Source organism: Artemia franciscana, chromosome 4, assembly GCF_032884065.1.
Source record: "Artemia franciscana chromosome 4, ASM3288406v1, whole genome shotgun sequence".
NCBI classification, from domain to species: Eukaryota; Metazoa; Arthropoda; class Branchiopoda; order Anostraca; family Artemiidae; genus Artemia; species Artemia franciscana.
Genome location: NC_088866.1, coordinates 53440923 through 53467409, shown reverse-complemented (window position 1 = coordinate 53467409; position 26487 = coordinate 53440923). Strand labels below are relative to the sequence as shown.

The following is a 26487-nucleotide window of genomic DNA, read 5'->3' as shown; positions in this document are numbered from 1 at the left end:
AGCAGTAGTATTGTGCACATTTTGGCGTTTGATCAGTTCAATATCCCTCTCATCATGCCCTGAAGGTTCCAACACGATATCCTCTGGCCGTCCCTAAGCTATTGCTAATACGCCCGTTTGAGAACCTGTATGCACATAGTATGTTTTGATTTAGTTCAACTTCTCCTTAATATACATTCTAATATTAATACGTTTAGCCTTGGCAGTAGTTGCAGTAAAAATAATAGTTGTCGTAGTAGTAGAAGTAGTATGTAGATATTGCCTTTGCGTCAATTGATCAGCCCCCTTACCATTCCACAAATTTTTTTTAATTTGATGGCCTAAGCCATTCTTGAGTACGCCCTTAACAGCCTGCATGCACATTATTTTGATTTAGTTCAGGACTCGCTTCAACATTCCCTGAAAATTTAATCTGATTGCCCTTGGCCTTTCCAGATACCAAGGGTCAAACATACCACCACCACCACCCCCCCCGCTTTTTGATAACAGATATTATATGTAAACAATAAGCAAATTGCATAACATTATTCGACCTTTCAACTATGCTAACCAAAATAGATATCACAAAATTTGAGCGGATATTTTTAGGGAGAAAAGATGGCGCTGGAGTGGAGCTGGTTGTCATCCAGTCAATTATTACTCTTAAAATGGGAGCTAAAACTTTCAATTTCCCATCGAATGAACCTCTTTCGAAGTTTATATGACAACTTCACCCATAAAAAGTGCCTTGGTAAAAAAAATACGTTTTTTAATTCATTTAATATGAATTAAAAAACCATAGTAACCAAAAAATGAATAAGGAGTAGTCACTATTAATAAACAGTTATTAAAGGCTACTTTACAAAAAAAGCGTCACACAAAATGTTTATTAAAACTTAAGTTTAGTAAAAAGTTTCACATAACATATAGGTCATTCATATTCTTACAGGTACATATTTTTACTCTTTATAGAGTTCAAGATGTTCCCCCTCCGCCCATTAGTATCCCACCGTCTTTTACCTTTGATTAAAATTATCATCATGGTCGTAATGCAAATCATGTTCAAATTCCGTTTGATCCAATCGTAAGGCCACCCTTAAGGCCAGACGTTCAATCCTGTAACGACGAGTGACGCCCATCGTTGTCAACGCGGTACAATTGTAAGGTTTTTAGCAAAGTTTAGGGGTCCTGGTACAATACGGAACAATTGGGTTTTCAATTGTTCAAACACCACTGTTACTTGGACTTTTCAGGACTGGATTGTCAATTTTTGGTCAAACAACTGGTCGATAAAAGTTACAAAACCATATGATTAGATGTTTTCAATACGGAACAATTGGGTACAATGTAAATTTTCCAGTACATTTTAGGTTTAATTGCTTCTTTCTGACTGGGATACATGTTCAATTTCTAGTTTCTCGAAAATTTTCTTCTTGTTACGCCACAATTTTTAACCTGATGTTCAGAAAGTGCAAATTAGTCTCTCGTGGTACAATTTCGCCGGGAAATTGGTAATTTATATCAAACCCCTCGCAATGCTGGTCACGCCTCAATCAGCTCGAAAGTGTCACTAAATTAGCTTCTTCGAACGAAAATTGATTCTTTTTCACTTCCTTTCCTTTTCCAATTTCTGTGTTAGCGTTTATACTGTTTAATTGAGTCGTATGTCTTACTCCTTCTTTATGTACCAAGGAACCTTTGCAGGGATTAGTGGCATGTATTTTCTGCATGGTTAACACATGATGAATAAATCTTAACGTTATTGTGAGATAAAACTTACCAAAAGTTTTAAAATTCTAACCAATATAGACTATTATTGTCACAGTTTACTTCTCTATGAGCATTTATATATAACCTTATTACTAAGTTCAATTAGTGAGGTATTACAGCAAAAAAGTTTTATTAGGTAAATCAAACCGTTCCAACAATAAGCCCATGATGTTATGGGAAAACTGTTAATACTTCTTATTTCCTGAAAGGCATAAAAGCGTAATGAGCTCGAAGCACACTTGAAGCTACTTAAAGCACAATAATTAATTAAAGCACAACCAAATAATTAATTTAATAGACGTCAAGTAGTCCTTTGGAAGCAAATCAATAATCAAAATTGTTTTTTAAACGCCAAAAAATACAAAAATAAATTACAATTACCCTAGGGGCCCTGGTCTTTAAAGACCAAGGAACCTTTAAGGGGATTTATGTCATATAATTAACGTAATTGTAAACAAATTGTCTTCGCCGAGTCCTAAGGATCAACTGGAGTGACACTGTAAGTAACACACAAACCAACAAGACGTCGCCTCCTTCGTGAGACAACGAATTGGACATATCCTCGACTTGCCAGACCATTGATTCCCAAAAGGCGGTGTCACTGGCAACCAGAAGGCACCGTCGCCGAAGAAGACCAAAGAACACGCTCCGTAGGACGTAAAAACGTGATAAAAAAAAGACCTTCATATGGGTCTAGGATATCATACCAGAGTCGTAGGATATCTATGCAGCAGCTCACTTGGGGGATAATTGGAAGCTACTCACTGACCCCTTGTGTGCCAATAAAAGCACTGGAAGTACTAAGGTCTAAGGCGAGGAATAAATTTTGTCTTAAGGCTAAACAGCACTAACCTGAGATGATCTTAACGCAGAAACTTGCTTTTGAAGTCCAATATTTTCTTCTTCGAGCTCTGAATAGTCAGTGAGCAACTGGGTTTCCCGGGACTTTAATTCCTTGAGTTCCGATCGCAAATTCTTCCTCTCAAACTCATGTACTTCTTTTTCCTTTGTTAGGTTTCCTACTTCTATGGATAGTCTGTTTTTTTCTGCACAAACTCGTTCCAATTCAACTTTTAGCTAGAAAATGTTAAATATTCATAACAATAATAATAATATAACAACACGTTTTTTCATGCACAATTCGTTCTAATTCAAATTTTAGCTAAAAAATGGTAAATATTCATGATAATAATAATATAACAACACGATTTTTTTTCTGCACAAACTCGTTCCAATTCAACTTTTAGTTAGAAAATGATAAATATTCATGATAATAATAATAATATAACAACACCTTTTTTTCTGCACAAACTCTTTCCGATTCAACTTTTAGCTAGAAAATGGTAAATATTCATGATAATAATAACATAACAACAAGTTTTTTTTCTGCAAACTCATTCCAATTCAACTTATAGCTAAAAATGATAAATATTCATGATAATAATAATAATAATAACAACACGTTTTTTTTCTGCACACCCATTCCAATCCGACTTATAGCTATATTATGGTAAATATTCATAATATAATAATAATATAAAAACACGCTTTTTTGCACAAACTCATTCCAATTCAACTTCTAGCTAGAAAATGGTAAAAGTTTATAATAATATTAATGTGAAAATACTCAAGGAAAAGAAGAAAAAATAATCCCTGAACTCCTAGTCATAGAATATTGGGGCGAGGGGGTGTTGCCTCTGAATTATTTGTCTATATTATTTTTTCTATTGTTTGGTAAATGACGACTTATACTTATTGACGACATGACTGCCTGTCCATGGATTATTCTTTATGGTTGATTGTGTCTGGCTATGCTGTTTGACCTATGTGATTGTATGGATGAGTAGGGTTAAGGCCTCATTCAAGTGCTGGTCTATATTAATCACTAATTTAGGAAAACAGTCTTCCTTTTCTCCTTCTGTCTCCTTTTTTTTTTTTTTTTTTTTTTTTTTTGTGTTTGTGCTGTAGCATTGGTGATTTCTCTTTTCATTATATATATATATATATATATATATATATATATATATATATATATATATATATATATATATATATATATATATATATATATATACTAGCTGTTGGGGTGGCGCTTTGCGCCACCCCAACACCTAGTTGGTGTGGGCGCTTCGCATCCCCCCAAGCCCCCCCCGCGCGCGTAAGTCGTTACGCGCCATTGTAGTTGTGTCCCTGTGTCCCACCTGTGAATATATATATATATATATATATATATATATATATATATATATATATTTAATTACGTAAAACTTGCGAATATACAACATTCTTGGCTGTCCCATTGTCTGTGCATATAAATAGATTGTCAAGTTTACCGACTCTTGAACATGCGACATATAATCGTCCATGGGAAAAACAATCTGTATTCAGATCTATACCTCATTATTCTAATGATTGCCCTTGAGCTTTGTTGATGGTGATTGCTAATCGAACATTCCCTGTGTCCCCGTCGTCATTTATATATCCCCCTGTGCCCCCCGGCATCCCCGTTGTTGTTGTTTCCCTGTGTCCCGGTCGTCATTTGTGTCCCGGTGTCCCAGTCTGTAATTTCTCTTTGAGTGTCGCGGTCGTCATTTATATTCCCTGTGTCCCGGTCGTCATTTGTGTTCCGGTGTCCCGGTCTGTAATTTCTCTTTGAGTGTTCTGGTCGTCATTTATATTCCCTGTGTCCCGGTCGTCATTTGTGTCCCGGTGCTTTGTTGATGGTGATTGGTAATCGAACATTCCTTGTGTCCCGGTCGCTTTCTCTTTGAGTGTCCCGGTCGTCATTTATATTCCCTACTAGCTGTTGGGGTGGCGTACCACCTAGCTGGTGGGGGCGCTTCAAGCCCCCAAGCCCCCCACGCGCGTAAGTCGTAACGCGCCATATTAGTTACGCGCCATTGTAGTTGTGTCCCTATGTCCCACCTGTGAATATAGATAGATATATATATATATATATATATATATATATATATATATATATATATATATATATATATATATATATATATATATATATATATGTTTTTAACTACGTAAAACTTGCGAATATACAACATTCTTTGCTGTCCCATTGTCTGTGCATATAAATAGATTGTCAGGTTTACCGACTCTTGAACATGCAACATATAATGGTCCATGGGAAAACAATCCGTATTCAGATCTATACTTCATGATTCTAATGATTGCCCTTGAGCTTTGTTGATGGTGATTGCTAATCGACCATTCCCTGTGTCGCCGTCGTCATTTATATATCCCCCTGTGCCCCCCGGCGTCCCCTTTGTAGTTGTGTCCCTGTGTCCCGGTCGTCATTTATATTCCCTGTGTCCCGGTCGTCATTTGTGTCCCGGTGTCCCAGTCTGTGATTTCTCTTTGAGTGTCCCGGGTGTCATTTATATTCCTTGTGTCCCGGTCGTCATTTGTGTCCCGGTGTCCCGGTCTGTATATACATTTGTTTTTGAATTGGTCTTTTTTTTAGTTTTTAGTTTTTTACCTTTTTTTAGTTTTTTTAGTTATACCTCATGATTCTAATGATTGCCCTTGAGCTTTGTTGATGGTGATTGCTAATCGAACATTCCGTGTCCCCGTCGTCATTTATATATCCCCCTGTGCCCCCCGGCGTCCCCGTTGTAGTTGTGTCCCTGTGTCCCGGTGGTCATTTATATTCCCTGTGTCCCGGTCGTCATTTGTATCCCGGTGTCCCGGTCTGTATATACATTCGTTTTTTTTAGTTTTGTTTTTCTCCTTTATTTTTCATTTTTTTCCTTTTTTATTTCTTTTTAATTTTTTAGTTTTTTTAGTTTTTTTATTAGTTTTTAGTTTTTTTTTTCTTTTTAGTTTTTTTGCAGTTTTTACCTTTTTTTAGTTTTTTTTTTACTTATGTCCTGGTCGTCATTTATACTCCCTGTGTCCCGGTCGTCATTTGTGTCCCGGTGCTTTGTTGATGGTGATTGCTAATCGAACATTCCTTGTGTCCCGGTCGCTTTCTCTTTGAGTGTCGTCATTTATATTCCCTATGTGCCGGTGTCCCGGTCGTCATTTGTGTCCCGATCTGTAATTTCGTCAGTCGAATTCCTTGTGTCCCGGTCGTCATTTGTGTCCCGGTGTCCCGGTCTGTATATACATTTGTTTTTGAATTGGTCTTTTTTTTAGTTTTTAGTTTTTTACCTTTTTTTAGTTTTTTTAGTTATACCTCATGATTCTAATGATTGCCCTTGAGCTTTGTTGATGGTGATTGCTAATCGAACATTCCCTGTGTCCCCGTCGTCATTTATATATCCCCCTGTGCCCCCCGGCGTCCCCGTTGTAGTTGTGTCCCTGTGTCCCGGTGGTCATTTATATTCCCTGTGTCCCGGTCGTCATTTGTATCCCGGTGTCCCGGTCTGTATATACATTCGTTTTTTTAGTTTTGTTTTTCTCCTTTATTTTTCATTTTTTTCCTTTTTTATTTTTTTTATTTTTTAGTTTTTTATTAGTTTTTAGTTTTTTTTTTCTCTTTAGTTTTTTTGTAGTTTTTACCTTTTTTTAGTTTTTTTTTTTACTTATGTCCTGGTCGTCATTTATACTCCCTGTGTCCCGGTCGTCATTTGTGTCCCGGTGCTTTGTTGATGGTGATTGCTAATCGAACATTCCTTGTGTCCCGGTCGCTTTCTCTTTGAGTGTCGTCATTTATATTCCCTATGTGCCGGTGTCCCGGTCGTCATTTGTGTCCCGATCTGTAATTTCGTCAGTCGAAAACATGACGTCAGTCAACACACACACATGACATCACCCGACAGACCCACACACAAACAGACAACTTATTTTTATATATATAGATGTCCCGGTGTCCCGGTCGTCATTTGTGTCCCGATGTCCCGGTCTGTAATTTCGTCAATCAACAAACATGACGTCAGTCGACACACAAACATGACGTCACTCGACACACAGACACACAAACAACTTATTTATATATATATATACTAGCTGTTGGGGTGGCGCGAAGGTGGGGGCGCTTCGCGCCCCCCCCCAAGCCCCCCCGCGCGCGTAAGTCGTTACGCGCCATATTAGTTACGCGCCATTGTAGTTGTGTCCCTATGTCCCACCTGTGAATATATATATATATATATATATATATATATATATATATATATATATATATATATATATATATATATATATATATATATATATATATATATATATATATATATATATATATATATATATCTATATATATAAAAATAAGTTGTCTGTGGATGGATGGATGGATGGATGTGTGGATGGATGTGTCAGGTGACGTCATGGAAAAAACTAAAAAAAGGCAAAAACTACAAAAAAACTAAAAACTAATAAAAAAAAATAAAAAGGCTAAAAAACTAAAAAAACTAAAAAAAGGTAAAAAACTAAAAAAAACTAAAAACTAAAAAAAAAACTAAAAAAAAGGAAAAAACTGAAAAATAGAAGAGAAAAAGAAAACTAATAAAATTTTAGGCTAAAAAAGGCAAAAAACTAAAAACTAAAAAAAAACTGAAAAAACTAAAAAAAGGCAAAAACTACAAAAAAACTAAAAACTAATAAAAAAAATAAAAAGGCTAAAAAACTAAAAAAACTAAAAAAAACTAAAAAAAGGTAAAAAACTAAAAAAAAACTAAAAACTAAAAAAAAAACTAAAAAAAAGGAAAAAACTGAAAATAGAAAAGAAAAAGAAAACTAATAAAATCAAGAATAAAAATAAAAAAAAAATAAAAAAGATAAAAACTAAAAAAAAAAGTAAAAAGAAAAAACGAAAAAAAACTAAAAAAGCTATAAAAAAAAGGTAAAAACCAATAAAAAACTAAAAAAAAACTAAAAAAGGTAAGAACTAAAAAAGAAAAAAATAAATGACGACACTCAAAGAGAAAGCGACCGGGACAAAAGGAATGTTCGATTAGCAATCAACAAAGCACCGGGACACGGAGTATAAATGACGACCAGGACATAAGTAAAAAAAAAAACTAAAAAAACTAAAAAGAAGGTAAAAACTACAAAAAAACTAAAAAGAAAAAAAAACCTAAAAACTAATAAAAAACTAAAAAATCTAAAAATCTAAATAAACTAAAAAAGAAAAAAGGAAAAAAATAAAGGAGAAAAACAAAACTAAAAAACGAATGTATATACAGACGGGGACACCGGGATACAAATGACGACCGGGACACAGGGAATATAAATGACCATACATAAGCCATAATGATCAGGACATAAGTAAAAAACATAAATGACGACCGGGACAAATGACGACCAGGACATAAGTAAAAAAAAAAACTAAAAAAACTAAAAAGAAGGTAAAAACTACAAAAAAACTAAAAAGAAAAAAAAACCTAAAAACTAATAAAAAACTAAAAAATCTAAATATCTAAATAAACTAAAAAAGAAAAAAGGAAAAAAATAAAGGAGAAAAACAAAACTAAAAAACGAATGTATATACAGACGGGGACACCGGGATACAAATGACGACCGGGACACAGGGAATATAAATGACCATACATAAGCCATAATGATCAGGACATAAGTAAAAAACATAAATGACGACCGGGACACAGGGACACAACTACAACGGGGACGCCGGGGGGCACAGGGGGATATAAATGACGACCGGGACAGGGAATGGTCGATTAGCAATCACCATCAACAAAGCTCAAGGGCAATCACTAGAATCATGAGGTATAGATCTGAATACGGATTGTTTTCCCATGGACCATTATATGTTGCATGTTCAAGAGTCGGTAAACCTGACAATCTATTTATATGCACAGACAATGGGACAGCAAAGAATGTTGTATATTCGCAAGTTTTACGTAGTTAAAAACATATATATAATATATCTATCTATATTCACAGGTGGGACATAGGGACACAACTACAATGGCGCGTAACTAATATGGCGCGTAACGACTTACGCGCGTGGGGGGGCTTGGGGGGGCGCGAAGCGCCCCCACCAACCAGGTATGACGACACTCAAAGAGAAAGCGACCGGGACAAAAGGAATGTTCGATTAGCAATCAACAAAGCACCGGGACACAGGGAGTATAAATGACGACCAGGACATAAGTAAAAAAAAAACTAAAAAAACTAAAAAGAAGGTAAAGACTACAAAAAAACTAAAAAGAAAAAAAAAACTAAAAACTAATAAAAAAACTAAAAAATCTAAAAATCTAAATAAACTAAAAAAGAAAAAAAATAAAAAAGGAAAAAAATAAAGGAGAAAAACAAAACTAAAAAACGAATGTATATACAGACCGGGACACCGGGATACAAATGACGACCGGGACACAGGGAACATAAATGACCATACATAAGCCATAATGACCAGGACATAAGTAAAAAATATAAATGACGACCGGGACACAGGGACACAACTACAACGGGGACGCCGGGGGGCACAGGGGGATATAAATGACGACCGGGACACCGGGACAGGGAATGTTCGATTAGCAATCACCATCAACAAAGCTCAAGGGTAATCATTAGAATCATGAGGTATAGATCTGAATACGGATTGTTTTCCCATGGACCATTATATGTTGCATGTTCAAGAGTCGGTAAACCTGACAATCTATTTATATGCACAGACAATGGGACAGCAAAGAATGTTGTATATTCGCAAGTTTTACGTAGTTAAAAACATATATATAATATATCTATCTATATTCACAGGTGGGACATAGGGACACAACTACAATGGCGCGTAACTAATATGGCGCGTAACGACTTACGCGCGCGGGGGGGCTTGGGGGGGGCGCGAAGCGCCCCCACCAACTAGGTGTTGGGGTGGCGCGAAGCGCCACCCCAACAGCTAGTATATATATATATATGTTTTTAACTACGTAAAACTTGCGAATATACAACATTCTTTGCTGTCCCATTGTCTGTGCATATAAATAGATTGTCAGGTTTACCGACTCTTGAACATGCAACATATAATGGTCCATGGGAAAACAATCCGTATTCAGATCTATACCTCATGATTCTAATGATTGCCCTTGAGCTTTGTTGATGGTGATTGCTAATCGACCATTCCCTGAGTCGCCATCGTCATTTATATATCCCCCTGTGCACCCCGGCGTCCCCTTTGTAGTTATGTCCCTGTGTCCCGGTCGTCATTTATATTCCCTGTGTCCCGGTCGTCATTTGTGTCCCGGTGTTCCAGTCTGTGATTTCTCTTTGAGTGTCCCGGGCGTCATTTATATTCCTTGTGTCCCGGTGTCCCGGTCGTCATTTATATCCCCCTGTGCCCCCCGGCGTCCCCATTGTAGTTGTGTCCCTGTGTCCCGGTCGTCATTTATATTCCCTGTGTCCCGGTCGTCATTTGTATCCCGGTGTCCCGGTCTGTATATACATTCGTTTTTTAGTTTTGTTTTTCTCCTTTATTTTTTTTTTCTTTTTTAGTTTATTTAGATTTTTTAGTTTTTTATTAGTTTTTAGTTTTTTTGTAGTTTTTACCATTTTTTTAGTTTTTTTTTTTACTTATGTCCTGGTCGTCATTTATACTCCCTGTGTCCCGGTCGTCATTTGTGTCTCGGTGCTTTGTTGATTGCTAATTTATATTATATTTATATTTATATTTTTTATATTTATTAATATTTTTTTAGTTTTCTTTTTCTCTTATTTTTCAGTTTTTTCCTTTTTTTTAGTTTTTTCTTTTTTAATTTTTAGTTTTTTTTTGTTTTTTACCTTTTTTTAGTTTTTTTAGTTTTTTTAGTTTTTTAGCTTTTTTAGTTTTTTTATTAGTTTTTAGTTTTTTTTTAGTTTTTGCCTTTTTTTAGTTTTTTCAGTTTTTTTTAGTTTTTAGTTTTTTACCTTTTTTTAGTTTTTTAGCTTTTTTAGTTTTTTTTCTTTTTAGTTTTTTTTTGTAGTTTTTACCTTTTTTAGTTTTTTTCTTCTTTTGTATTAGTGTGAAATAATTCAGACGTCATATGCGGACAAACACGACGTCACTCGACAGACAGACAGACAGACATAACCCACAAACAACTTATTTTTATATATATTTATTCATATTTTTTTAGTTTTCTTTTTCTCTTTTATTTTTCAGTTTTTTCCTTTTTTTTAGTTTTTTTCTTTTTTAGTTTTTTTTAGTTTTTTACCTTTTTTTAGTTTTTTTTAGTTTTTTTTAGTTTTTTAGCTTTTTTAGTTTTTTTATTAGTTTTTATTTTTTTTGTAGTTTTTGCCTTTTTTTATTTTTTTCAGTTTTTTTTTTAGTTATTAGATTTTTACCTGTTTTTAGTTTTTTTAGTTTTTTAGCTTTTTTAGTTTTTTTTTCTTTTTAGTTTTTTTTGTAGTTTTTACCTTTTTTAGTTTTTTTCTTCTTTTGTATTAGTGTGAAATAATTCAGACGTCATATGCGAACAAACATGACGTCACCTGATCCACAGATCCACACACAGACAACTTATTTTTATATATATAGATATATAGATAGATAGATGCCCCGGGAATCCCTGGACATATGGAGCGCCATTCACAGCGTAAAAAAAATCCTTTGATGAAAAATCTGAGGGGACACAAAGGAATTGTCTCGCCAGTACCGGTTCTGTGAATCTAGTGGCACTTTCTACTGATGGCTGACGAGCGATGAGTGACCCTCCACTCTTTTTTGAGGGACCACTGTTGCCTACCCAAGTTGGTCTGAAACTTGCGGGTTGACTACTCAGAATGGCAGACACCTTGATACTACCATGGAACGTTTTTACATAAAGGAAAGAAACGACAAGCACTATCTCAAGAAAACACGCCCAAGGGGGAAGGGCACCAATAGCCCAGCGGCTATTGTTACTTTATTTTTGTTCATATGAAGGCAATAAGCCTTTGTGATATCCGTTTTGAGAGTCTATCCATGATATCAATGATAATAATCTTTTCAAAATTTCCCATTTATCAACTTTTGTTTTTGCCAAAGATAATTGTCAACAACAATTTGAGTGGCTGAAATACGCCTTTATTTGATCCCGGATATTGGCAAAAAGATATACCCCCCCCCCAGGAAAACATGAAAAGTTGCCTAACGTTTAACGTTTGCTAACACCAAAACCCTGGAAGAATACGACCCCCCTCCCCGGAAAGAGTCAGACCTATATGTATGTAAATGATACAAAATGTTTTTCTTAATTGATTTTTCAAGATATATATGGTTACATAAATTAGCACATAAAAGAGGGAAACAAAATTTGTTCTGTTCATACCTGTTTGACTTCCGTTTCTAACTCAATAATTTGCGAATATAACGAAGATTCTCTCGCGGCTGACTCGAATAAAAGTGATTCTTCAGTCTCTATGCCACTTTTCTCAGTGACTCTGTGGCTTGTCTGATATTTTGCTAAAGCCTGTGAAGAATAACAAAGAATGTTATTAGCCTAGTAAAATTCCCTAGGGAAGTTCAGCTTTCCCCATTGTAAGCGCTAAAATATATGCAAAGTTAAGGCACTTTACCAGTTGTACCAAATAATAGCTTAGCCTCTACCCTCTTAGTCTGTGGGATTTAGCTAACCAACTGCCAAAATTTAAACAATCTGTAATAAATAATTTGGTAACCTCTCAGCCTAATAATGTTTGGCTCAAGTTACAGGAGCCAATAGTTTATGATTGGCTCAGGTACCTACATAAAGAAGGGCAATAGGATAGAGAATCCCGCCCTTTAAAATTAATCAAAATTCCCGCCCTAGAAAACTGAAAGTTGGTGGTCTAGAAATCTATTTCTTGCAGTTCGAGTTTTATCGCCTTCCGCTTAGAAAATAATTCTGATTCTCTTCCCCCAAGGATCGAAAATCATCGTGGATACGTGGCCACAATAACCCCTTTTTACAATAAAATCTGATCCAGTTTTTTCTGGATCAATGCGCTACAGAGTAGTACAAATGTTGCCGGTAGTTTATTAAAGGTATTTTATTTACCAATTGCTTTCCACAATAACTGAACAAAAGACATTGTTGCTCAAGACAAATGAGAATAAATATACCTTTTCATCCTCAAAGCAAAAAGATACACAAGTTCAACTTTCTATGACTTAGCTCTTGTGTTGGAGAATTCGTTCTTGACGCATTTAGAGAAAATTAAACCTTTTGTGTAAAGAGCTGAAGCTGAGAAGGCCTTAATATAAAAACAAACTCTGCTAATTTTGGTGATATGAATTTCTTTTCTTTTCCAATATGGCAAATATTGGCACTGAACTTTGGTCTAAAACTTCATTTTCACCTCCCCCCCCAGAGAATTTTACAAACTAACCTTTCCGTTTTTATAAATGTTTGCATGTGCAGTGCTCGGTATTTATGTAGTCCGTGAATTTTGCAACAAAAGTGAGTAGAGGTGTAGCTGAAGGCTACAGTGAAATGCGTCTCGTTTTATGACAAAAGAATCAAATGAAAAAAAAAAAGGTTTTCAATTGAAAGTAAGGAGCAACATTAAAACTTAAAATAAAAAGAGATTATTACGTATATGAGGGGGTTCACTCCCTCGTCAATACCTCGCTCTTTACGCTAAAGTTCAAATTTTGTTCCAATTCTTTAAGAATTACCCCTGAATCACAAAGGGTTTATTTAGAATATACATCTCTTTTGATAGCACTAAAAAAACTCTAATAAAAAAAATTCTTGTTGTTGTCACCACTTTTGGTTAGCTTTGCAGTCCGCAATAAATGATCGGCGTTACTCATCTAAGTGCTCCAACACTGTTATTTATAACTTTTCTTTATACTATTTGCAATAGGTCAGTTGGACTGCTCCGCATTTGATAAAAAAAATTGTGGAGTACACATCAAAGAGACAATAAAATCTTTTGATTGAAAAAATTCCACAGTTCCCTCTTTTCTCTGCATCATTCTATGTCTCTTGCGCTCCGGCTCCCTCATTAAATTCCGAAACACAAAGTAAAATGAACCTTATCAACTTATGCAGCTTCCGTTTCCTCAAAAAGTAATTCCAATAGATCCTTGCAGTCAAAGATTTTCCCAATGATTACATTACCTCATACTCCGTATATTTTGCCCTTCTTGAAATTATTCAGTATTGGGGGAAGGGCCTCAATTAGTGATAATGAAACTGTTAAAGGGAGATGGGCAGAACAAGGAGTTAGGAATGCGTAAAAACGTGATGAAACTCTAGGAAAAGATCTAAAATGATAATGTGCGCCAGAAGGTGTCATCGGGGGCTGGTACATTATGCCATGCTGACGTCAATTTCTAGGAGTCATCAGAAGAAACGCTAATGGGTATTTTTTCGTCAAGTTTAAGCTATTGATTCTAGTGTAAACTACTATTTTTGAAGGAAAATGCCCAAAAAATGGCATATGCGCGATAATGCCTGCTAGGGTGCAGTGTCTCAGCCATTCAGTGTCACAGGCTAGAAATTGCTTGGACTAAGATGTTCTACAGCTTAAAGTTACAATGGGAGATTTAAAAAAAAATTTCGACAAAGGGGGAGTGAAATCTAACGCTCAGTCAAAGCAACGAAGTATTTTCATTAAAAGCCCTCCATTTTCACGGTGGCGTGAATATGCATACCCTTGCCTCAAAGAAACAGGGGCAATTCCATTAAAACCACTGAAATAGCTCTTAACAGAGCTCAAATTTACCTCTAATAGCAAGTCCTCCCCGGGTGTAATTGCTTGCTAGTCCTCTCCCCTGGTTGAGTGCTTGTTAGGAGCCCAGTGGAATTGGATGCTAGGATACCGGTGGAATTTAATGCTAGGGAGCCCGGGGGAACTGCTTGCTAGAGTTCACACCTTTCTTTAATTCATGGTTCTTTTTGCTTATATTTTACCCCTTATAAGCTTTTTTTCACGTTTTTTTCATTTGTTGAGTTTTAACTGATTTTTCTGTATTTTACAGGCCAGCCACGGTGCGACATATTGCCATATTGCCGACATAATACCACATATTGCCATGGTGCGTGAATTGCTTGAACTAACATGTTCTACAGCTTAAAGTTAAGGTGGGAGGTATTAAAAGAATTTTTTCGACTGAGCGGGAGTGAAATCTAACGCTCAGTAAAAAAAACGAATATTTTCATTAAAGGCGCTCAAAAATATCTTTATGCGGCATAAATTTAGCTCTAACGAGATAAAGTGAAATTTGAAGAGAAATTATTATTCAAATTTACCTCTAACAACAAGCCTCCCCTCTGGAATTGGTTCTTTAATTCATGGTTCTTTTTGCTTATATTTTATCCTTTATAAGCTTTCTCACGTTTTGTTTTTTGTTTGTAATGCTTTAACTGCTTTTTCTGTGTTTTTAATACTTGTAAATTTGTTTTTATTAACAAAATTTGTATGCACAATAGTCTGTGTCCTTTAGATTTATTGATCCAGGATAAAACTTCGATACTTAATCATTTACGTGATGAAATATCTCATGCCGATACTATGTAACATCTGCTATGTAAATAATTTCTTAGACCACACTGCTTTTCCATTTACGAAACAAATAATTGAAGAAAAATTTTCCATTATTCGGAGTATTTTTATTTTTTGTTAGTTAAAGTGTAGTTTTTATTTTGTTGTCACTGCTTTATTTATAAAAAAATTAAACCCGTTTTTTCTTCAATTATTTGTTTCGTATCTGCTATGTAACTTAACCTGTGCACATCATGTTAGAACATTAATAGAATATAGCAAAAAATCAATAGCTTTGCTGAATAGTCACACGGCTTGGAGATAATGGTTAGGAAACACGCGAACCATACATTTTTCGAAACATCTCCGCTAGGAAGTATTTCCAAAACAATAATAATAGAATGGCTTGTTGGTTCAGATATCCAATGTACAGTTCCATTGAGGGGAAGTCTCTTTCAAATCCTAATGTCGACATAAAATCCTTGGAATATAAAGGTTCCCTAAGAAAACACATTGAAAAAAAATCTCTTAAAGTATTATGTAACACCCATCTGTTTGTCCTGCACTGTTACATGCGGAGATTCCCCACGGAGCCTCAAGAAACAAGTCACGTTAGAATGCGTCATCCTTAACATAATCAAACGTTCTCCTATTACATAAGAATCAAAGAAATCCTGAAACTTCTTGAAAAACATTTTATCGTTGAAATAGGTTTCTAGCCCCCCCCCCTACGGAATTCGGTGCTAGGACCTCTGATGATTAGGTTAGGGGCCTGATAAAATCGGACGATATGATCCCGATTGAATTGGATTCTAAGGATGCTAGGGCGCCCATGGAATTGGATGCTAAGACCCTCGGTGGTTAGGTAAGGGGTCCTGATGAAATTGGATGCTAAGGACACATTAGAATTGGATGCTAGGGACCCATTAGAATTGGTTGCTAGGGCCCCCGGTGGTTAGGTTAGAGGGCCCCGAGGATATTCGATGTTTACCTTCTCCCTGATGGAATTGGATGCTAGGGTCTGGTATATTGAAGGCCTCTCACTAGCGGGCCCTTAAGGTTTTTAAGCACTCTATTAGGTAACACATACACCCTATGTTGTAAGAACCCAAAAAACTGATTTGACAGGACCCCTGAAAGACTTTTAAAGAATCAAAGCATATTACGTAGCAATTTTAGAAACCCTGATTTGGTCCCCTCCCCCCCCCCCCCCCCGAAGGTGTTCCTGCATCTCTTAGAAAACATTCCCTATTACGTAACAAACACCTGCACCTTGAAGAAGTTTGAGAAAAGTGTCCAGATCGGGATTTGAAGGGGATACTGGCCGGTCAAAAACCATGGAGGCATCACTACTAATGAAAATCGGAAACAATGTGAGCATTGTAAATGGCGGAAATAGGGGCTTAAATTTTTTAGCTTGTTTCATGAAGTTAACAAAAATATATGTTATAAAAATATTATTATATAAAAATATAAAATAATATATGTAATTTCCAAAAAGAGAGCACTGAGACCGTTGTAAAGAGGACTAAGAGAGTTTTCCACATCACACCTATTTAGACAACTTTTGAAGAATTTTCACTAGCTGTGAATTATCTTTATTTTTTCTTTGTTGAACAATTGCTCTTACTTCAATACCTAGCCACTGTTGTTTCAGAAACAAGAACAAAGAGTGCGAAACATTTTATCTTACTTCCTTATTTCTTAAGCCTCGTCCTGAATGACATCATTCACCCAGCCAGTCTTAATTGGACAGCCAATCAAAACCTTCGAATTTTTTTAAGCTATTCAATCATTTTGGCTGTCCATTTATAGCCAGATCACTAAATAACATTTACCCCCCCCCCCACACACACACAAAAATAGTACTGGCAGGCCGAATGAAGATAATCAAGGCAAGGCTCAGCTCCTATGCTCCTTTAGCCTACTACAAATTCCTGGTTTTCCAAAAATACAAAAATGATAGCTTACATCTCGAGTTAAATGAAGTTCGTGTTTGATATTTTCACAGACAGCTTCTAAGTCTTCACATCTTTCTTCTAATTTGGTTTTCTCCTCTAACAGAGCAATTCCATATTGTGCACTTTGAATCTTCTCAGCATTTGCTTCATCAAGTTCACTAATGAGCCTTTGGATTTCTAGTTTCAGCTCATTCATCCTTCATCTACAACCAGTTTATTATGGCAACTTTAACATCAAGTTTTGAAAATAGTTGTAATTAATGTAGGTCACTCCATTAAAACACCAAAAATTACTTCATGCTCTGAAATAAAGATACAAATTTTGATTACCTAACACAACAAATTTAAAATTTCCACCCTACCCTAAATTTGCAATGCATATATATCTAACAGCATGAAGGGGAGGAAGACCATAACCCCTCTCATTGGAGAATTTTGCAGCCCTCTCCCCCATAGATGAATCCCTGGATCACGCTTGCCCCTACTCAATTATTATTATTATTTATTGAAAACCCGTCTTAATACAAAAAGAATAGGACGGAACACCACAAAAAAGAAAATAGAAAACAATGAAACTAGTGCAGAAGAGCTAGTTCCGAGACTGTTTTGAAATCTTTTGATTGTGCTTTTATATAAGTTTAGCAATAGCTATAGTAGGCTAAGCTATATCAGTGGTTTCCAAAGTTTATGTTACTACATCTCCCTTAAATATATTTAATCATCTCCCCTCCCTGAAGGTTTCATAAGATAAAACACAATCATTTTTACTCTTATAAAAAATTATTCTTACAAACCAGTGGCAAATGATATTTTATTATTGTTTTTAATAAAATTGATGTGATTGTCTATTAGCAAAAGGTTTATCAGGTATTTAGTGTTTTTGACGACATAGCTACTCGTAGCTCTTTTTCTAGAACTAAGCGGGGTCAACATTTGCATTTCATTGCAGCCAAGTCAGAAAATCCTGTTTTCATAAATACGCTGTTGCGAACGGCAGAAGTACTTTCAAAGCTTTGCTTGACAAACTTTTATATTCTGTGTGAAGATTAAACCAGAATAAAACCAGGGATATAGTCTAAATTTATGTCATAACGTAGTATCACAGAATAATTCAATAAATTTTTCTTTTTCAACATTTGTCAGTCCAAATCTTATTTGTCGATAAATGGATTCTGTATCCAAGCAAACTTTGTAAAACCAAGATCACCTAAAACTGAATCACCGAATTCGAAAATTGAAGCAACAAACCATTTAAGTGTTAGATTTTGTTTGTTTCTATATTATCTTGGGCGCATACATTTAAACGCGGAAACATCTCAATCTTTTTTTTTTTGCAAAGTCGATTTCTATACCTCTACAGTTTTAACAAAAATGCTTTCACTTTGTCTTTTGGTATAAGCAAATGCATTGGCGGTTCTTGTATTGATTAAATAAAAAAAAACTAGTTTTTTAACTGAAAGTAAGGAGCGACATTAAAACTTAAAACAAACAGAAATTACTCCGTATATGAAATGGATTTTCCCCTCCGCAATCCCTCGCTCTTTACGCTAAAGTTTTCAATTGTTTTAAAAATTAGAATTGTGGCAAAGAGTCAAACTTTAGCGTAAAGAGCGAGGGATTGCGGAGGGGAAAACCCATTTCATATACGGAGTAATTTCTGTTCGTTTTAAGTTTTAATGTCGCTCCTTGCTTCCAGTTAAAAACAACTACGTTTTTTTTTATTTAATTTCTGAACGTTTTTTAATTAATGCATGTTTGATTTTGGCTCTCGGCACATAAATTATTAAAATAAAATTTTCGTACTAATTCTTTTTTTTTGGCTAAATGGCTTTCTCTTAATTTTGATCAGGCGATTTTGAGAAATAAGGGGTGGGGAAAGAGGCGTAGTTGCCTTCCAATTTTTCAGTTACTTAAAAAGGCAACTAGAACTTTTAATTTTTAACGAACGTTTTTATTAGTAGAAAATATACGTAACTTAAGAATTAACTTACGTAACAAACTTTTATATTCTTATATTTTTATTATGTATATGAGGGGATTTGTCCCCTCGTTAATACCTCGCTCTTTATACATAATCTTAAGTTTTGTCCCAATTCTTTAAGAATGACCCCTGAATCAGAAAGGCCGTAGAATAAGTAGTTGAAATTGCTAAAAATACTTTAGCATAAACAGCGATGTATTTATCTCGTCCTAAATACCTCGCTCTTTATGCAAAAGTATTTTTAGAACCCCTCGTATGCTTAATAATCTCTGTTCGTTTTAAATTTCAATGCTACTCCTTACTTTCAACTGAAAAAAAATTTTCATGTTTATTTTTTCATTGTTTTTTTTTATAGTAATGCTAGAGAGTCCTGCGCCCTTTTCATTGAGTTTCTCTTCCGCCATGGCATATTCCTCCAAGGAAATATCCTCCCACATACGCCCCCTCCCCTCAACCCAACCCCCCAAACTAAAAGAATCCCCCTTAAACGTCTGTACACTTTCCAATAACCATTACTGTATGTAAACATTGGTCAAAGTTTGTAACTTGCAGCCCCTCCCCCATGGACTGTGGGGGAGTAAGTCATCCCTAAAGACATAGTTATTATGGTTTTCGACTATGCAGAACAAAATGACTATCTCAAAATCTCGATCCGTTGACTTTGGGAAAAAAATGAGCATAGGATGGGGCCTAGGTGCCCTCCAATTTTTTTGGTCACGTAAAAAAGGGCACTAGAACTTCTCGTTTCCATTAGAATGAGCCCTCTTGCGACATTCTAGGACCACTTGGTCGATACGATGACCCCTGGGAAAGAGAAAAAAACAAACAAATTAACACGCACCCGTGATCTGTCTTCTGGCAAAAAATACGAAATTCCACATTTTTATCGATAGGAGCTTGAAATTTTTGCTATAGGGTTCTCTGATACGCTGAATATGATGGTGTGATTTTCCTTAAGATTCTATGACTTTTAGGGGGTGTTTCCCCTTATTTTCAAAAATAAGGTAAATTTTCTCAGGCTAAATTTGATGAAACTTATATATTTAAAATCAGCATGAAAATCTGATTCTCTTGAAGTATCTTTTAGCATCGAAATTCCGATTTTTAGAGTTTCGTTTACTATTGAGCCGGGTCGCTCCTTACTACAGTTTGTTACCACGAACTGTTTGATTAAATAAAAAAAAAAAACTTTCTTTAACGGAAAGTAGGGAGCGACATTAAAACTCAAAACGAACAAAAATTACTTCGTAAATGAAAGGGGCTGCTTCCTCATCAACGCCCCGCTCTTTACGCTAAAGTTTGACTCTTTCCCTTAACTCTACTTTTTGAAACAGTAAAAAACTTTAGCGTAAAGAGCGGGGCGTTGATGAGGAAGCAGCCCCTTTCATTTACGAAGTAATTTTTGTGCGTTTTAAGTTTTAATGTGGCTCCTAACTTTCCGTTAAAAAAACTTGTTTTTTTATTTAATTTCTGAACGTTTTAGAATCAATGCATGTTTTGATTTTGGCTCTCTGCAGATGAATAATTAAAACGAAATTTGCATATTTACTTTTTTGGCTAATTGGCTTTCTCATAGTTTTGATCGAATGATTTTGAAAAAAAGGAGCGGGGGAGGAGGTCTAGTTGCCCTCCGATTTTTCTGGTTACTTAAAAAGGCAAATAGAACTTTTAATTTTTACGCACCTTCGTATTAGTAAAAGATATACATAACTCACAAATTAGCTTACGTAACGAACTTCTGTATTCTCATGTTTTTATTACGTATATGAAGGGGTTCACCTCCTCGTCAGTACCTCGCTCTTTACACTAAAGCTTAAATGTTGTCCCAATTTCTTAAGAATGAACCCTGAATCACAAAAGCCGTAGAATAAGTGCTTGGAATAAGTGCTTGGAATAGACATAGTTATTAGGTTTTTCCACTATGCTGAACATAAAGGCTATTTCAAATTTTGATCCGGTAACTTTGGGAAAAAAATAGCGTGAGATGGGGCCTAGGTGCCCTCCGATTTTTCGGTCACTTAAAAGGGGCACTAGAACTTTTAATTTCCGCTAGAATGAGCCCTCTCGCGACATTCTAGGACCACTAGGTCGATACGATTACCCCTGAAAAAACACGCATCCGTAATATGTCTTCTGGCAAAAAATACGAAATTCCACATTTTTGTAGATAGGAGCTTGAAACATAGCTCTGACCTTTCCTCATATCGAGTTAGGAGCTTGAAACGTCTACGTCAGGGTTATTGGATACGCTGAATCTGATGGTGTGATTTTTGTTAAGATTCTATGTCTTTTAGGTCATTGTTTTAGGATTCTATGACCCTATTTTCTAAAATAAGGCAAATTTTCTCAGGCTCGTAACTTTTGATGGGTAAGACTAAACTTGATGAAACTTAGAAAATCTCAAATCAACATGAAAATTACGATTCGCTTGATGTAACTATTGGTATCAAACTTTCGTCTTCAGAGTTTCGGTTACTATTGAGCCGTGTTGATCCTTATTAAAATTCGTTACCACAAACTGTTTGAAAAAAGTAAATCACAATTTATATCATCATGATCTTCTGCATCTGCAAACTGTAACATAAAAAAAAAGAAAGAAGCAAAACACCAAAAAAATCAGGCATTTCCATGTTCCAAGTGCAATACCCAATTTATTATTCCTGTTATGATGCAAGACAAAATTACTACTTGAACCAACAGATACTTATCCCACTTCTAAGGTTGAAGAATTCTAAGAAAATATGGCTTGACCTTCATATAGACTTTAAATTTGGCTTAGTATCCAGATAAAATCCTAGAAGCACATTCTTGAGGCCTGGAGTCCTTGAAAAAGAGGCTCTTAAGTCAAACTAGAAATTTAATTCAAAATAAGGTCAGAATCTGATGAATTTCTCAAATGTCGGATATATGGTAATATTGTTTTGTAATGCAGAAAACCCAGAGCAAAAAAGAAGCCTCTGAAAACTGCTTTTAAAAAATCTAGTTCAATGTAATTATTACTACTGTTAACATTGTGTTGCAGACCCCATCCCTCTAGTGTCTGGATAAAGTCCTAGGCTATACACAAAAGGAGGTTGGTTTGTAGCAAGCTCAGAAAAGAAATGTTACACAAAAACTACCCTTAAAATTGTTTAACAATACGATTCTTTTTAAAGCAGTTTTTTATTCAACCTAGGGCTATGTCAAAATAAAAAAGACTGATTTAGTTTCAAAATTCAACCCAAAATTACCAAATTTGATTTCATCAATAAAGATTTAGACAAATTATTAGAGTTTTAGAGTACCCTTTTCCTATCATGGATAATTATAAAGGATGGTCGATTTTTTCTAGGAAATTGATCAATATCAAAGGTTGCTACGACTTAGCTAACAGAGCAAATTTTCAGGTATGAACAAAGTAAATTGCACGTAGTTACCATTTTCATCTAAGAAGGTATACTGAAGTTTGTAAAAAAATATGTTTACTGTCAGAGAAAAATTTATTGGTCAGAATAAAGATTATAAAGATGAAATGAAAAATTGGAACTACCACATCTTGATCTTCCCAGAATCAGAATTGAGAAGCTTTTTTTTCAAATTCTCAAATAATTCGATTGTCAAGTTCAATTTTTAAAATTAACGTTGATTTATTTGTTTTCTTTTAGTTATTTATTTTTCTTGCTTTCTGTATTGTTTTTTTTTTAATTTAATTCTATGATTTGTATTGCCAAAAGCATATTTAATATATGGGCAACAAGCATTATACTTACCACTATTTGTACTAAAGTAAAAAATAAACAAATCCTAGGTTTCTAATTTTTTTTTAAATATAGCCTACTCATTACATCTGCTTTCATTACAATCCAAATTGTCAATATACTTGTTTTCCTTAATAATTAAGGCCGTGATTAAGTGAACTTGAAAACATGGAGCTTCAAAATTGAAGTTAGGTTAGCCTTCTGTTTTTTAATTCTCTAGAGACCGTTGGTTGTCAAAACTTCAAATAGCACGAATTATCAAGTCTTGTCAAAGGTTTTGATTGACAGCTTCCTTTAGTGAGATGTTTCAGCCGAGAAATAGTAATATGTTTGGCTGGGTAAAAATAAAATTTTATCATTTAAAGTAAAATAAAATTTTTAAGATTTAAATTTTTTTTAAATTTGTATTTATTTTTTAATTTTTCACTTAAAATTTAAGTAAAAATAAATTTTATTAGTTAAAGATATACGCAACTTACAAATTAGCTTACGTAAAGAAACTTCTGTATTCTCATATTTTTATTGCATATATGAGGGGTTTCACCCCCTCGTCAGTACCTCACTCTTCACGCTAAAGCTTAAAATTTGTCACAATTTCTTAAGAATGACCCCTGCATAACAAAAGCTGTAGAATAAATAGTTGAAATTTCTAAAAATACTTTAACGTAAATAGCGAGGTATTAGGAGGTGAGCCCCTCATATGTGCAATAATTTCTGTTGCTTTTAACAGAAATTATTATGGAATATTTACAGGAATTAATATTTACAAGAAAATAATAACAGGAATATTCTGTTCCTTTCAGTTGAAAAACTTTGTCATATTTATTTTTTCATTGTTTTTTTAAATAATGCTAGAAAATCCTGCGCTCCCTTCGTGGAAATTTTCTTCCCCCATGACAAATTCCTCCGTGAAAAGTTCCCCCAACATATCCCCCTCTTCTCAACCCCTGCCCCCAACCAAATGAAAACGCCCCAGAAAACGTCTGTACACTTCCCAATAACCATTACTATATGTAAGCACTGGTCAGTGTTAGTAACTTGTAGCCCCTCCCACGGGGACTGTGGGGGAGTAGGTCATCCCAAACGGCACAGTTGTAAGGATTTTCGACTACGCTGAATAAAATGGCTATCTCAGAATTTTGATCCGGTGACTTTGGAAAAATAATTAGCGTGCGACGGGGGCCTAGGCACCCTCCGATTTTTTTGGTCACTTAAAAAAAGCACTAGAACTTTTCATTTCCGTTAGAATGAACCCTATCGCAACATTCTAGGACCACTGGGTCGATACGATCACCCCTGGAAAAAAAAAACAACAAAAAAAAACAAACAAATAAACATGCATCCGTGATCTGCCTTCTGACAAAAAATACAAAATTCCACATTTTTAAACAGTTCGTGGTAACGAACTGTAGTAAGGAGCGACTAGGCTCAATAGTAACCAAAACTCTAAAGAAATGGAATTTTGATACCAATAGTTATATCAAAAGAATGGCATTTTAATGCTGATTTAAATATATAAGTTTCATCAAGAATAGTCTTACCCATCAAAAATTACGAGCCTGAAAATATTTGTCTAATTTTAGAAAATAGGGGAAAACACCCCCTAAAAGTCATACGATCTTAACGAAAATCACACCATCAGATTCAGCGTATCAGAGAACCTAGTTGTAGAAGTTTCAAGCCCCAATCCATAAAAATGTGGAATTTCGCATTTTGTGCCAGAAGACAAATCACGGATGCGTGTTTATTTGTTTTTTTTTTTCCAGGGGTGATGGGAAATTGGAGGGCACCTAGGCCCCCTCCCACGGTCATTTTTCCCCAAAGTTACCGGATCAAAATTCTGAGATAGCCATTTTATTCACCATAGTCGAAAAACCCAATAACTATGTCTTTGGGGACGACTTACTCCCCCGCAGTCCCCGTTGGAGGGGCTGCAAGTTACAATCTTTGACCTGTGTGTACATATAGTAATGGTTACTAAGAAGTGTACAGACGTTTTCAGGGGGATTTTTTTTGGTTTGGGGGGATATTTGAGGGGAGAGGGTTACCGGGGAGGATTTTTCCATGAGGAACTTCTCATGGGGGAAGAGACTTTCAATGGAGGGGGCGCAGGATTTTCTAGCATTATTTAAAAAAAAAAACAATGAAAAAATAAACATGAAAAGTTTTTTTTCTACTGAAAGTGAGAAGCAGCATTAAAACTTAAAACGAACAGAAATTATTACGCATATGAGGGGTCTACCTCCTCGTAATACCTCGCTCTTTACGCTAAAGCATTTTTAGTAATTTCAACTATTTATTCTACGGCCTTTGTGATTCAGGGGTCATTCTTAAGGAATTGGGACAAAATTTAAGCTTTAGTATCAAGAGCGAGGTATCAACGAGGGGTGAGCCCCCTCATATACGCAATAAAAATATACGAATATTGAAGTTCGCTATGTAATTTAATTCGTAAGTTACGTATATTTTTTACTTACGAAGACGTTCGTAAAAATAATAAGTAAATGTTGCCTTTTTAAGTAATCAAAAATAGGAGGGCAACTAGGCCTCCTCCCTCGCTCCTTTTTTCTCAAAATCTTCCGATGAAAACTGTGAAAAAGCCATTTAGCCTAAAAAAATTAATATACAAATTTCGTTTTAATTATTTATATGTGGAGAGCCAAGATCAAACCATGCATTAATTCAAAGACGTCCAGAAATTAAACAAAAAAAAACAAGTTTTTTTTAAATGAAAGTAAGGAGCGACATTAAAACTAAAAACGAACAGAAATTACCCCGTATATGAAAGGGGCTTTTCTTCCTCAACGCCCGGTCTTTACGCTAAAGCTTGAATCTTTCTCTTAACTCTACATTTTAAAACAGTAAAAAACTTTAGCGTAAAAAGCTGGGCGTTGAAGAGAAAAAGCCCCTTTCATACACGGAGTAATTTTTGATCGTTTTAAGTTTTAATGTCGCTCCTTACTTTCACTTAAAAAAACTTGTTTTGTTTTTTTTGTTTAATTGTAGATAGGAGATTGAAACCACAGTAGGATTCTCTGATACGCTGAATCTGGTGGTATAAATTTCGTTAAGGTTCTATGATTTTTACGGGTTGTTTCCTCCTCACCTGTGCTTCCAAACTTAAGTCTCTAGATCGCGCGCGAAAAATGCAGGATCAAAAATCCATCGGCAATCCAAGTTTCTACCACCAGTCACGATCCGGTAGGGCAACGGGGAAGAAGCTACTGGGTTCTGCCCCGCCTCAAGGTTTGTCGCTTGACCTAAATCTCTTGACTTGTCTAGTTCTTCAGCGTACCGCATTATTAGGTATTTTGGATATTTACATCTACCAAGCTCCAAATACTTTTTACAAAGGCGCTGTCTATGTGTGGTAACACTTTTAAGATGTATACCTTGCTTTGATTTAATTTTCCCCGTGATTTCGGCCTTGTGTGCACAACTTTACTGAAGGCTCCTGACTATTTCTCATTTCTAGGTTTCTTCATTGCATTGAAATAATTTATGGAAATTTCACACTCTATTAACAAGCAGCTGAGTATACCAGCTTGTCATTTTGGTCTCTTGGGGGTATTATCGGTGATCTGAAACGATTCTTTCTGGCAACCGACTTGTAAAAATTTCAGGTAGCTGAAAATATTTAACTCAACCATGTAAGGATCCTTGCCTCACAGAGGTCGGGGGAGCATGACGGTCCCAAGTCCGCAAATGAGGAGGGTTG

At 35.3% G+C, this 26487-nt stretch overlaps 1 protein-coding gene across 1 annotated transcript in view; it reads right to left on the bottom strand.

Moving 5' to 3' along the window:
• The window catches only part of LOC136026589 (protein bicaudal D-like), a 71440-nt gene that overhangs the window by 28422 nt on the left and 16531 nt on the right, over positions 1–26487 (bottom strand). Inside the window, exons 2-4 of the mRNA XM_065703300.1 lie at positions 17062–17353; positions 11949–12089; positions 2602–2826 (exon numbers count right to left, since the gene is read on the bottom strand). Of these exons, the coding sequence (XP_065559372.1) occupies positions 2602–2826; positions 11949–12089; positions 17062–17247 (552 nt within the window). The 5' untranslated portion in view covers positions 17248–17353. The remainder of the gene's footprint in view (positions 1–2601; positions 2827–11948; positions 12090–17061; positions 17354–26487) is intronic.